Raw genomic sequence first — 15,357 nt, 5'->3', positions numbered from 1 at the left:
GTAAAACTTCAATTAATGTTAATAATATGTGTTTCAATCACTGAATGAAGCAAATGGTAAAAATGGTTAATGGCCTCATTTATATAGTACTTTTCTCCAAAGCGCTTTACAGTTATGACACAGTTATTCACACACACATTCACACACTGACCACGCAGGGCGACAGCCAGCTCGTCAGGAGCATTTAGGGTGAGGTGCCTTGCTCAGGGACACCAGGCACTCAGCTAGGAGGAGCCGGGGATCGAACCGGCAATCTTGCGGTTGCCAAACGCTCTACCTCCTGAGCTAAACACCCCTGACATAGCCTGACATATTTGGGACAAGAGTCGCGACCTTAAATTGCTTGCACAAAACTCTTGATCAGCACTCAGCATTTGTTTATTATTGTCGTTCATGTCGTTCAGGAGGTAAGCTTAAGGTGCAACAAAGCCAGCTTCAGCAGAAGCCTAATCCCCCAGCCATCCCAATACTTAACAAAACTTAGTCCCACTGATAATGTATTTAACAATTTTGCCATGTACCCCAGTGATGTATGATGTGTGTGTGACAAGTGACCAGGGCCCTAGCACTATGCATGCTTCTCAACACACCTCCTGTCCCGTTGTCTTTCATGGGGTCAAGAGCTTTTAGGCGTACAGCCCTCTGTCTTTTTATTTCTCTCCCACAAGCCATCAGTGACATTGACTTTCTCCCCACTTTTAAATCCCGCCTAAAAACCTACATCTTCAGACTGGCTTAATCTGTATAACTTTTTAGTATTTACTTGTTCTTCAATTAGTCTGCTGTTGTTTATTGCTTTGTATTTATGTATGGTCTGTTTTTACCATTTTTATTCTTATTATTTGTACATGTAAGGTGTCCTTGAGAGTCCTGATGGCTGGCAATAAAAACAATTTATTATTATTGTTATTATTATTTTTTTATTATAAACATACATATAAGGAGTCACCCCTCCATAGAGTGTTCAAATGAAAAGATCAGGGAGACTGGATACACCCAGGTTTTTTTTTGCAAAACTGAAAGATTAGTTTTGGTGGTGTAGTCAAGTGTTCACATGTTAGCTATGACGAGCCTTATAACCGTCGAGCTGCTGGAAGGCTTATAATGTGAAACATCAGTGCAGGACGTGTTCAGTTCCATTGACAGTAGCTTAACAAAGCGAGAAAAAACATTGAACAGAATAGATTCTGTCCGTTACCAGGAGAAAAGTCAAAGACACTCACAGCTGCTTGCCAGGGTTTAAAGAGCCTGCATCTATTTCCCGGTCTATGTCGGTGCGCAGGTCCTCCAGAGCACCATCATCTCCAAAAGCGCCCCACTCTGTATTAACACACATCCGCCCCTCATCACCGTCCAGCAGCTCAAGGTTCCTCATCTGCTCCATGTAGCAGGCGTTGGTGCCCGTTCCTTGAGGGAAAGAATGTTCACATGTCATGTTTTTCTAGCATCAGGATCTAAATACAAACGGGAACACTGACCTTCACCTAACCTTATTTGATTTGCATTCAGTTAGACTGGACTCACCCACAATGAGGCCAATCTCACAGTGCTGATCATCGTAGCCACAGGTCATCATGGTTCCCACTGTGTCATTGATGACAGCCACAATGTCAATGTCAAAGTCCTGCAATGAGATTCAATTTAATTGTCCACATAAATACCAGCACATGTGGCAAAATATTACGTTAATGTAAAATATCTTCCCAAAATGTATTTGTTTTTTAAGTAGAGATAGGACGTTAAAAGATTTTGTCTCAGATTGCGATAAAGAAACACTCATGATAAATTAATCTCATCTCATCGTCTACCGCTTATCCGGTGTTGGGTCTGCGGGGCAGCAGCTTTAACAGTGGACCCAAACTTCCCTTTCCCGGGGCCACATCAGCCAACTCTGACTGGGGGATCCTGAGGAATTCCCAGGCCAGTGTGGAGATACAATCACCCCACCTAGTCCTGGGTCTTCCCCGTGGCCTCCTCCCAGCTGGTCGCGCCTGAAACACCTCCCTAGGGGAGGCGCACAGGGGGTATCCTTACCAGATGCCTGAACCACCTCAGCTGTCTCCTTTCAATGCAAAGGAGCAGCGGCTCTACTCCGAGTCCCTCACGGATGACTGAGCTTCTCACCCTATCTTTAAGGGAGACGCCAACCACCCTCCTGAAGAAACTAATTTCGGCCGGTTGTACTTGCGATCTGGTTCTTTCGGTCATGACCCATCCCTCATGACCAAAGGTGAGGGTAGGAACGAAGATTGACCGGTAGATCAAGAGCTTTGCCTTCCGGCTCAGCTCTCTTTTCATCACAACGGAGTGGTACAGCGAATGCAATACCACCCCCGCTGCTCCGATTATCCTGCCAATCTCATGTTCCATTGTCCCTTCACTCACAAACAAGACCCCGAGGTATTTGAACTCCTTCACTTGGGGTAAGGACTCATTCCCTACCTGGAGCAGGAAATCCACCGGATTCCTGCTGAGCACCATGACCTCAGATTTAGAGGTGCTGATCCTCATCCCGACCACTTCACATTCGGCTGTGAATCAATCCTGTCAGTACCTTGCAACCGCCTCCGGAGTCTTCTGAGATAACATATCCCGGAATAACTCCTTCAGTCAGACAGCTTCCCTGACCACCGGTGTCCACCACAATGTTTGAGGGTTACCGCCCCTTGAGGCACCTAAGACCTTTAGCCCACCAGAAGTCCAATAACAAACGACCAATTGGATTTAGATCAAGGAGGCCGTTCCTCCCAATCACGCTGCTCCAGGTATCTCTATCATTGCCCGTGTGCGCGGTGAAGTCTCCAAGCAGAACTATGGAGTCCCCTACTGGAGCCCCATGCAAGACTCCATGCAGGGTCTCCAAGAAGGCCGAATACCCCGAACAGCTGTTTGGTGCATATGCACAAACAACGGTCAGAGTTTACCCCCCATAACCCGCAGGCGTAGGGAGGCGACCCTCTCGTCCACCGGGGTAAACTCCAACACAGCGGCACTCAGCCGGGGATTTGTGAGTATTGTTCTTGAGTTTGTTTTGTAAATTTTCTTCAAGCTACAATCAGAGAGGAGCAGCATTACCCTCACACTGAGCCTGTCCTTTGTGCTCAAGAATTTTTATTCTCTAAGGTCTACTCCAACATATAGCGGACCATCACAGTGAGATAACTGTCTGTTGCCCGAGAGGTCCAACTATCCGGGTCAGTGCTAGGCTCTCTCTATTTCTCTTAGGAAGGTTCCTAACTGAAGAAGTGACCCGGAAGTAAAGAAGTGGCCGCCATGATCAGAGCCGTTTGAATTCTATAAATGCAAAGGAAAGGAGCTCCAGTGCTTCCTTTCAGATCTCCTTTAGCATCGGATGCAACGGATCTTCCTTTATGAAAGGAAAGGAGATCACGCCGACCCACAATTCTTTGCGAGAGCAACATTTAAAGTGCCGCACACCTTGGCCGTTCTTGAAAACAAACGATACGCGCATTTGCACATTTAAAGTGTAAGACCGGCGAAAATGGACCCCATAGTCTTTTTCGCCATTAAAAAACATCAAATAAGCCATCCAGACATTTTTTTTCAGTGATCACCCATGTATCGAGAAAGCCTCGAAAGACGCTAACACTGATTAGATTGGGGCGATGCACCTAACGCATCCACAACAGCATATTTTAACCACTAATATTGCTCAAAATAGCACCAAACCTCTTCAGTAGCATGATAAGGGTCCTTACACATAAAACCAACACCAACAACGTAGTTAGCGAACCCGGAGTTTATGATGTTTATGATGACCCTGATGACAAGTGCAAATACAACTTCTTTGTCATGTATATATTTGCTCTTTGTCATAATTCAGTTTGCAGTGTTCGCAGTTATGGGTTCCTTTGGTTTCTGTTGTCACAATTCTTTTGATTAACCTTAACTTAAAAATAAATAAATATGTTGTCTCAGTCCTTGTAAGTTTGCACACATTTCATGTACCGTGAAGCTAGAATTTGTACACTTACTCCTCGTTTTTTGATAGATTTCCTCAGAAGGCCAACCACATCCTTTCCCTCTACTCCGTTTGACTTGAAGCTTTTGGTCCAAGCCACCAAAACACTCTGCAAATAAGAAAATAAAGACAAAGAGCACAACCTGGTCATATGCATCATTATAATCAATGAATACACTTTTCAGAGTAATTATGCAAACCTCACCATGTAACAATCTAATTTAATGACATTCTTTTGCTTGAAGAATTTATACAAAATGGCGAATCATTATGGAAACCAACCAACCCACCCCCCCGCAAGTTTAATAAAAAGCAAGAAATACTTTTATACTCATTATGGTATATATATTGGTTTATTCACAATACAATAACATATTGAACTAGAGAATGCAATTTTGGAAGAAAGTGTGAATGCTGGATTTGGCTGGTGTTACACTGCATTGTCAGCTTTAAAAGGATTAATAATGTATGTAATCCAATAATGTATGTAATCTTTCATGGTTTGTAAAAAAGTGGACACTGAACCCGGTTGCTTAAATCTGTATGAAGATGTTGGAAATGTGGGAAATGGGTGGGTCAAATTAGGGTATCTTAATCCACTGTGTTGAATATTTTAAAAACGTATGAATGGAATTTGAAAGTTGTATAAAAGCCTGAATGTGGTAACAATGTTTAACATTTGAGATCTTGAAATGCATGCTTGAAATGTTTCAGTTCTCAACATTTGTTCCATTCATTTGAATGAAGAAATTTGGATGTTAAGATTCACTTTTACACGGCGACCATTCTTTTTAAACCTGTTTTCCCTGCTGAGTTAGTATGACTTCCTGGATACTGTGCCTTGCAAAAGTATTCACCCTCCCTTGACATTTTTTGTGTCTTGTTGCCTCACAACCTGGAATTAAAATGGATTGTTTGAGGGTCTGCATTAGGGGTGGGAATCTCTTGGCACCTCATGATTCGATTTGATTAAGATTCAGAGGTCAACGATTTGATTATAAACCGATTATTACGGTGGCCCTTAAGGGCAAATGGCAACAACAAAACACAACGACATTAACAAAAACAGAACAAAAGAAAAACGCAACAACATTAAGTTCTACCGGAAAGGGTACTTGCTATGACACATCATTGCTGATTGGAACAACGGTCAGTTTAAGAGATTTTCAAGAGCTTGCAGGAGGCGGCGCCGTCTCCTGACACTCGCCGCGCTGAGACGGCGTTGCGCGGCTTCTTACATAGACAATGAATGGGAACATTTCCTCCGCTTATGAACTCAGGCAGGACGCCGTTTGGTTTCCCGGTGTGTCCGGGACTTCCACAACATGTACAAAGCAGTAATAGTGTTTATTATGGCCATGAATGATTACACATCATCGGTGTAAATGCAGCGGGTGCCGTGTCTCTGTTATGTGCAACTTCATAGACTGTCTGGGCACTGCATTTCCGAGTTCCACCTTTTGCGTTCCGTAAACAATACGAAATAAAATGAATCTTTTTTTGAAATTTGTGAATCGATTCAAAATCGCCAACGTCTGCATCGCGATGCATCTAAGAATACATTTTTTCCCCACCCCTAGTTTACATCATTTAATTTACAGAACATGCATACAACTTTGAAAATTACACCTTTTGCGGCAATTACAGCTGCAAGTTGCTTTGGATAAATCTCTATGAGCTTGCCACATCTTTCCACTGGGATTTTTTCCCAATCCTAAAGGCAAAACTGCACCAGCTCCTTCAAGTTGGATGGTTTCCACAGGTGAACAGCAATCTTCAATTCTGACCACGGATTCTCAATTGGATTGAGGTCTGGGCTTTGACTAGGCCATTCCAACATATTTTAATGTTTCCCCTTAAACCACTCAAGTGTTGCTTTAGCAGTATGCTTAGGGTCATTGTCCTGCTTGAAGGTGAACCTCAGTGAGAGACAGACGTGCGCACGCTGCTTCATATGTACGCAGCTTCTTGTTACGCGTGACAGAGTCTGCGCACGTCGTTTCCGCGTACATGTGAGCGCCTGACAAAAATGTTCAATTATCTTCATGCGAGCGTTAATGCGTGCGTTCGCTAAAAAATGCATGAATGTTACGCGTAGTTACTCCGCGTAATGTGATCACAGGCGTGCAGCAGCCATCACGCGTGAACGTGCGCGTGAACGCGTGACCATTATAAGTCAATGAGGAAACTACATTACACGTCAGGCGCTGTGTGCTGCACAGGCATCAAAGCACGCGGGTGTGACACGTTCAGTTGATAGTTGCGCAAGTAATATGAAACGATTCTGACGCCATAGCGTGCGTGCGTGCGTGCGTGCGTGCGTGCGTGCGTGCGTACATGGCATGAGCTCTAACCACTCGGCCACCTGCGCACCAGTTTTATTTATTTATTTTTTATATATATTTTTTAAATATATCCATCCATCCATCCATCCATGCATTGTCTACCGCTTATCCTGTATTCAGGGTCGCGGGGGGGCTGGAGCCAATCCCAGTTGTCATTGGGCGAAGGCGGGGTACACCCTGGACAGGTCGCCAGTCTATCACAGGGCCGACATGTAGAGACAGACAACCATTCGCACTCACATTCACACCTACGGGCAATTTAGAGTAATCAATTAACCTATCCCCATCCTGCATGTCTTTGGACTGTGGGAGGAAGCCGGAGAACCCAGAGAGAACCCACGCTTACACGGGGAGAACATGCAAACTCCACACAGAAGGAACCCGGGCCGACCCGGGAATCGAACCTGGGATCCTCTCGCAGTGAGGCGACCGTGCTACCCACTACACCACCGTGCAGCCCCTTTAAATCTAGATTTTTCTCAATTCATTTCACCAACTTAGGCTTTGTGCAGATTTTAAAAAAAAACATTACAAACAAATTACAGGTTGTAATGTAACAAAATGGGTAAAAAGCCAAAGGGGGTGAATACTTTTGCAAGACACTGTATCATGCACATGTATATTGTAGACCTTTCTCTCTGAAATGTCTTAAAAGTCTTTTCACAAACACATTCAGTATAGTGGGCTGCAGCCGCTGCTGTCTCAGTCCATTCATCTCCACAATTACTAACATGTTTCGATGAAATCTCCCGCTTCTATATTTATTAGGGATGTAACGGTTCTCAATATAATATTGAACCGTAGGGTAGGCCATGCACGGTTCAATACGCACTTGTGAATTGAGGTAACACCGTCAGTTAAAAACAGTTGTCTCTTGCTGATGCCTTCCAACAAGCCGGTTCTACCGGTGCAGAAAACACAAGAACAGAACAAGTGCAGTGGGCGTTTATTGCTAAAGCCGATGTTTATTGCTAAAGCCCTATTCCGTAGTAACAGTCACTGCAACAGACAATTATCTCACTGTGACGGTCCGCTATATGTCGGAGTGGAGGATGAAGAGCAGTACGTCCTATGTATGAAAGTCATATATAGGCTACTGAAGTACAGCTATTTAAAATGGTGACTTTATGTTTACAGATATATTTATTTAAAACAGTGACTTTATGTAAACGTACATATTTCAAATATGTACATTTACTTTTGTTTACCCCCTTTTATCCTATACCAGTCGTCAAGGCTGAGAAGCACTTTTGTATTTGAAAGTGTTCCATTGTTTTTTACATATTTATTTATTTTATTATACAATACTTTTGAATGTGTCTGAATGAAAAAACAAAATCTTAGCAAAATATAAGCAAAATAAAGAAATAATTTATAAATAGCATTTTTTTTTCTCCTTGCGCACAAAATGTGTACCGAAACAGAACCAAACCGTAACCCAAGAATTGAGGTACATATTGAACCGTGGGCCAACTGTATTGTTGCATCCCTAATATTTATTGGCCTTTAACCTTTTCAAAAACAACAACCTCACTGTGGTTATAAACCGTTTGCTTGCACTTGCGATGGCACACACAAAGGGAGCCCTCAGCTGCATAACAGATGTGGGAAGCTTCAAAAACATTGAAAGAGGCCAAGCCACACTGTTTGACAAAGAGTCTTTTGGATTTAAATATACCTATATGACAGGTTAATAGATTATAATGGAAGTTTTATACAACATTGCCCGTCAACATGGTGACAATGAGAAAGTCTAATGCAACCACTGATTTAGAGCTTTGCCATCTTGAATGTAAAGTGTTTAAGAAATAGTTTTTATTAATTCTATTTCCTTCGATTGTAGGTCAACACCCTATTGTTTAATCAGTTAATTTGTATCGATCTGTGGAGCATGCAGCTCACCATGACTGACCACTGCTGCTTTGCTAGCCAAATATGTTGGTGTTATAAGGGTTTGTTCACAAACATCAGTTACTACCTATCTAAGTTATCATAGGTATTCACTTTTTTATGCAATGTTTTTCTACTTTAACTTCCATGACCTTGTGCCATTCACCATAATAATAACAACACATAACTCCGAACAATAAAGAGAGACGAGTGATTTCCAAGCTTGTGTTCAACAAAGGCAGCTGAGCTCTGTTTTCCCACTTCCACAGATTCAGACTCAAACAGTTTGTTCATTTATTTATTATAGTGGCTCTAGGCTGCTTAATAATGGACAGGAAAAAAGAGAGAGTTCAAAACCATCACGGAGAAAGAATATGATTTAAAAAACAAACAAGAAATGTTATTAAAACCAATACATAAAAGTAATAAAATGACAGGAGCAGGTAGGAGTGTAACGGTACATGTATTTGTACTGGAAATGTGCAGTACAGGACATTAAGCTCGATAATGTGACATTCAACGTTATTTAATTATTTTAATTTAATTTAATTTATTGACAATATGCCAGCATTTGAGTGTCTTGACTGGCCAATGAGAAACTGTTGAATGTTCATACTTTTCTAAATAAATGAACAGGGCAAGTTATTTTCTGCATTTCTTTGTTTTCTCTACTGTAGTGAAGTGTAGTCTATTGCATACCGTTTCATCCCTAGAAGCAGGAAACTGGCTTTGCCAATCTGATCTCCTCAATTGTTCTAGGGGCATTGATAAAGTCATTTAACAGGGTTAAAGTATTACTAGAAGTAGATAAAAGAACTTAAATAACTCACCTCATCCAGCTTGGTCTGCTGACAGGGAAATGAGAAGGTGAAACCCAGAGGAAGCTTTTTATTCTTAATGTCCAACTTCTCCATGAAATTAGCCAGACAATCAGCTATGTGATCAAATAACTGCAGGAGAGAGAAAAGGTCTTATGAAGCTAAGATCTGAAAAATGTAATTTCATTTTCATTATTGTGTGTGTGTGTGTGTGTGTGTGTGTGTGTGTGTGTGTGTGTGTGTGTGTGTGTGTGTGTGTGTGTATTAATAGTAGTAGTTGTATTTGTATTAGTAACATAACATTAGTAGCACTATTGTGGTTGTTTTATTGCCACTAGTACATGTTCATGGAGCTGACACATGCACAGAAATAAAACAGGTCAATGAGAACTTCCTGCATTGGCTGTCATTTATCCTAATCATCTGCAATGCAGCTCCCTCAGTACAGTTTTACCATCCAACTACAGATTTTTGACTGAAACGGTTCAATAGAAAAATCAAGAGAGGTGGCAACAATAATATAATAGTAGGTATAATAAGAGTTTGAAGATGGACAGTTCTTGAAGTCACTGAAACCTAATATTTATATATATTATATTTACTGCAGCACAGCAAAACAAAATCAAATTTTAACAGGGACTTTTTGCCTGTAATCACTAATTATGCTACAGTTTACTGCAAATCCAATAAAACCTCCTGAAAAATCCCTGTTGTGATGTTTTCTTTCAGGAATTTATTTCTGAATATTTAATAGGGACGTGACAAAAGACTTTATCGTGAATCATGATAAATAATTTATGATAAGTTGATCACGGTTAATTTTCATTATCAGAAAAATATCATCGCGAGTGACTTGAAAAAGTTGAACAATGAATAGCAGGTTCTAGTGATGACAATAAGCAAATGGCTTCGACTACACAAACCTCCAAAACATAACAAAAAAAAAAAACATCTGTAACATCACTCTGCAACCGCAAACCTAACTGTGTTCTTGTTGGTTAACGGCGTGACACAGAAATTATTATGAATGATTATCTATTATTAATTATCTATCTGTTCGTAGCACTTGAAATGCAGGAGATTCTATGAATATTAAATAAATGTTAATTTGATCTCCGACAGCACAGGTGACTGGCCGTGTTTTGTTGTGTACAGTACATTTCTTACCTCTGACCCACTGCCTCTCATGAGATGCTCAGGAATGGCATAAATCTGATCTTCCATCACCACCTCTTGCTTGCCATCGGCCTTAACTTTGACCAGGAGCACCCGGAAGTTGGATCCGCCAAGATCGAGTGCCAGGAATTCACCTTGCTCTTTAAACAAAATAGAAAATCAATCAATCAATCAATCAATCACTCTCTCTCCATAATCCCCCTTCCACCAAACTTTACATATGGCGGGTGATTAATTTTCTGTTGGTCATCATTGTATTCTAGCTCTATTCAGAAGCGTGCTTGTGTATATTCAATTGGGGCCAGAAGTATTCAAGAAATCTTTTTTCCCTCACCACTGTCACTGTAACTCTTGCTGCTGGTGATGTTGGGACTTTGAAAATGTATTAACTCCTGTAAATCATAAGGGTATTCTAGTCCTGCTCAATGTGTTAAGTGTCCTGAGATACCTTCTGTTGTGATATGACACTATAAATGAATTGAATTTAATGTAATTGACTGGAATGTAGACCTGACATTGGTATTAACTCAATAAAAAACTACACAGATAAAGACATCATAATATTCCAATTCATAAATGTGCAATAGCATGGCACTCTAACTGAAATGAATGTAATACTTGGGGGAGAAAACCTCTTGTGCAGAGAAGAAACTCAAGTGTTCTGTTAAGCTGTTAAAACAGTTAAAAGCAGGGTTTCCCGCAGCGCTTTCCTGTTAAGGCGGCCGCCTTAACAACAAAGGGCTGCCGCCTAAACTAACGTCTTAAAAAAAAAAAGAAAAAAAAAATCCATATACTAGCATTATTCGCCGCAGTGTTTCCCCTACCATTGTACAGGCCGGGCAGGGCCTCCAGGCATAGGCGTAATTTATGGGGGGGATGGGTGGGTTGCAACCCACCCAATAATCCAAACCAGCCACCACAACCCACCCAATTTGATATCATAATTATTGATATTGAATGTTAAGCATTATAATCACAACAGTGTGGTAGATTTTCTCAATTTACCAGTAAAAAATAGTGACGTTTGTCTGTGCCCCCTCCCGCTCTGAGATTTGGTTTCGCCCACCTTGCCGGACCTGCGCTTCTCTACTGTCTCTCCGGTCTCTCCCCGCATCAGCGGTGGTATGAAGAAAGCACGCGAAAAAAAGCAAAAGAATAAAAGTATCTTCCCAACAGGAGGTAGCTACTGCTAGGGCTCCAGTGCCACCACTCACGAGTCAAATCATGTTACTGAACAAAAGTTAGTTTGTCCCCCCCCCCCCCCCCCCCCAGCCGGCGAGTTCGACAGTGCGTGCGCGTATAGCCCCGTTCACATACGCCACTACTCGCCACTCGCTTTCTCGCTGAATTCTACTCGCTGGCAAAAAAAAATTCACTGCCGCCGGCGACTTCAAACGGCAACTATCTGTGGAACTCTCTGTTGACGTCAACTGTCGATCATCTCTATTCTACATTGTGATTGGTACTCGCTTCACTCACATCGCAGAAAGTTAAAATAATTTGATCTCCGATCGACCACATCGCATCGCCTGTCCTGACCACATTCCACTAGAACACATTCACATTAATTGACAGCTGTCTCTCAGAGATGGGCGAGTGGCGACGTATGTGAACGAGGCTTTAGTCAAAACCAAAACACCAAGGAAGGCTGAGGAATAGTCACCCACTTATATTATTATTATTATTATTATTATTATTATTATTATTATTATTATTATAATAATAATAATAAACAAATTGTGTTTTAGTCATTTTTGTTTTCATCTTTTCTTGAATGCTTAAACTCATCAACCCCATTTAGTATGTCAACATTTGTATCAGTACCAGCAGTTTGTAAGAAATTGGTCAGTAATTGATATGTCATATTTTGTTTCTCAGAATTCACCAAATTGATGCATTAAAATTAAATTATTTAAAATTTTCTCCCGGGGGGGCATGCCCCCGGACCCCCCTACAGGATCGCAATCCCCCCACCATAGTGTCCAAAGATATATATATATACACCTGCTTCACAGGCGGAAATCTCAACCCCCCCAATGTTCAACTCAAAGTTACGCCCTTGCCTCCAGGCCAAAAAGAAATTAATATATGCCAAAAATAAGCCACCTATCAATTCATTCATAAATCAATAATCATTTACATGGGGGGGAGACACCCCCTGTGGGGGGAGGATTGTTTTTGATAAGCTGTGGAACTCTGAGTTAACCTATTTCTACCTGAATTTCTATGAACTATTAAGCTGTTGAGTAAACCCATAACTTATATTTTACTTCATAAAATAAGACATGCACTCATATGTCGTTGTAGTGTTTTACAGTATCTGTAGCTATTAATGTGATGCTCATCATCCCCCCCCCCCCTGACAGACACCACCTTAACTAACACATTTTCTGGGGGAAACACTGTAAAAGCAATATAAAACAATAAAAAAGCTCCTTCACTTGATGTCTGAGTAGGTGGTTTTTCAAACCTGCGGTCCAACCCATTCAGGTTGTGGCTCCCCCACTGCATGGGAGGAGTGTTTCCTTCAGCTATGTCCTGTAGGCCTGTCCACACTGACACAGGTTTGTTGGGTGAAAACCTGTTTTTTTTTTTTATGAGGGTAGCTCCTCTTTGCTACTTTATCTCCTTTGCCAATGTATTTCTGGCCTGCTAATACAGGACTTTTGTAGACCTCCTCCTTGGCCTGCTGAAGCTGCCATAGTTTAGTACCAGGGTTTGTTGTTGTATGTGCAGAAAGTTAGAGTTAGTACACAAATGTGCTCATAAAGGCTGATGTAAGATATCACACTATGAATTCAGCCAGGTCTGTAGCCTCACCCATTTTCACAAAGCTGTATTCACTGTATCTAGCAAAACACACATACTTGGTTGGTTTACAGCTGGATGAAACCAGAATCAACAATATTGCTGCGATTTAATCGCAATAAACAGATGAAAATGATGCTGAAATAACTATATAATGATGGTGATTTGTGAAAAGTCTGAAAGATGACAAGCAAGCAACTTTTGCAAGCAAGCAATGCTTGTTCTGAATGCAGTTAGGTTCAATGAGTGCTAGGCTATGCTAACAATGTAGCTGTTTAGTGTCAGGAATGTGATGAGCTGATGCTTCAGTGTTTTGGGGAAATGACAGAGGTATTTGCTATTCCAGGGCCCAGTATTTCAAAACTTGTAATCCGGATCAGAATAATCCGGATAATGAAATCCTCCTTTTCTCAGTCATGGATCAAGGTGATCCTGCTGACTTCATTTGAGTATTTCAAAACACTGGCCGGGCGGATCACCGTGATCCCGACCTGGCTGGATACGGATTACCAAGTCTCAAGTCTCCGCCTCCGGATCTGAAACATGGCGGTCTACTTCACGGAAGTAGCAGCTGGGAGCGCGACTTTCACGTCAAAAATGTAAGTTTACCGTTGTCTAATGTTTAGCGGTTTAAGGACCATATGAACGCCAACAAACATATCGTGCTAGCTATATATATGAATTGTCACGTACTGAAAACCAGGCTGTAGCGATCTCGGCCGTGCTAACGGTAGCTAACTCTGCTCCATTGACTTCCGTGTACAGCTAGCGGGCTAGCGGTGGCTGGCTTTGTTTACAAATTTTGCGGTCCATGGTTTGATTTACAAGGTAACTAATCTGACGTACATTATACCATAACTGTTTAAGCTAACATCAACCTGTTCAGAGTTTATTAGCGTTACGTCATTGCCAACACAGCAGACTGAAAATAGGCTACATGTGTACAGACCACACATGGTGTATGTGTGTTGTGTATGAACTATGCATTCAGAAGTGTCAGAATGCTACAGTAATGCTGGGAAAATCATGCTGTTGTCATCATGCACACGATTTCTGTGACTATTGTGGATTCCAAATGAAGACAAAGATATTACTCATACTCCTTCCCTTTCTTCTACTTTCAGAGCCCACTCAGCTATTAAAGGAAAAATCCGGTCATTTTTGACCCCATTTTCATTGTCCCCAGGGTCATGCCGACTTATTCGAAGCAAAAAACCCCACAAAAATAGACGTTGCCTAGCCCGAGATCTGTACCTGCCTGGCAGCCTTCCAGACTCGCTCCAATGCTAACCTATTGGGGCACGTTTTATCTAATTTCCTGGGCCTCAGAAAACAATTCCAAGACCTATGCAACACAGGTTGGGTCCGTACGAGACACCACGGCGCTCGTTTAGCTCAAATAGTGTGGAAAAACGACATAAATATGTGTGTTTTAGCATGAAGTTACTCACCTTAAATCACCCCGTAGACATTAGCAGTAGATAGCTGAGCGCCTGTCGTCCCTCCCAGTCACGCAGAAACGAAAACGTTTTCCTTGTAGTTTTGATTTTGTATCCATAAAGAAACGACTGAGGTGTGCAGTCGTCATGTCCGTAATAAATCCATGAAGCTGTTATGTCCATATGTATGACTGTTACAACATAGCAACGATAGCTTCAGCTAGTAACGTGCCGGGCGCTCGTCCGTCCCACTCACCGCAGAAACAAAAACGTTTTCCTCGTAGATTTTGTATCCATAAAGAAACGACCGAGCAGTGCAGTCGTCCTGTCCGTAATAAATCCATGAAGCCGTTATGTCCATATGTGCGACTATGTTACAACATAGCAACGACTGCTTACAGCTAAACAGTAGCCGGGAGCCAAAACAATGCAAGTCTCGCGCAAGTTCCCGTCTGCCGTCCTCACTCTGGAGCTGTTTTCAAGCCAGTACAGTGAAAAATCTTGGACAGTCGCGCGAGGGTCACTTTGATCTCACTCTGTTGATGAGAGACTGCAGTCTGCACACGCGACACGTGACTCCCACTCGTGCTGTCAACACAACTAGCCTACTGAGACTGCGCGAGATTTGTTGTGGCTGTAGCAGCTTCAACTGTCACACAGGCTAAGCAATCTTACTATGTAGGCTAGCGCTAGTTACACTGTCATATGGACATGACGGCACTGCTCGATGGAAAGAAGTTTGTCACTGTATTGGCTTGAAAACAGCTCCAGAGTGAGGACGTCGGGAGATGGAAACTTGCGCGAGACTTGCATTGTTTTGGCTCTCGGCTACTGTTTAGCTGTAAGCAGTCGTTGCTATGTTGTAACATAGTCATACATTTATTTACGGACATGACGAC

General features: G+C 42.0%; 1 protein-coding gene across 1 annotated transcript in view; it reads right to left on the bottom strand.

The window, feature by feature from the left end:
- Nucleotides 1-15,357, bottom strand: part of hk2 (hexokinase 2) — a 72,266-nt gene that overhangs the window by 40,609 nt on the left and 16,300 nt on the right. The window contains exons 3-7 of the mRNA XM_084024131.1: nucleotides 10,203-10,351; nucleotides 9,048-9,167; nucleotides 3,996-4,091; nucleotides 1,525-1,624; nucleotides 1,224-1,407 (exon numbers count right to left, since the gene is read on the bottom strand). Coding sequence (XP_083880257.1) covers nucleotides 1,224-1,407; nucleotides 1,525-1,624; nucleotides 3,996-4,091; nucleotides 9,048-9,167; nucleotides 10,203-10,351 — 649 coding nt within the window. The remainder of the gene's footprint in view (nucleotides 1-1,223; nucleotides 1,408-1,524; nucleotides 1,625-3,995; nucleotides 4,092-9,047; nucleotides 9,168-10,202; nucleotides 10,352-15,357) is intronic.

The sequence above is a fragment of the Eutrigla gurnardus genome, assembly GCF_963514095.1.
Source record: "Eutrigla gurnardus genome assembly, chromosome: 13".
Classification (NCBI taxonomy): Eukaryota; Metazoa; Chordata; class Actinopteri; order Perciformes; family Triglidae; genus Eutrigla; species Eutrigla gurnardus.
Note: the sequence above shows the minus strand (reverse complement) of the source record. Positions and strands in the feature narration are given on the sequence as shown.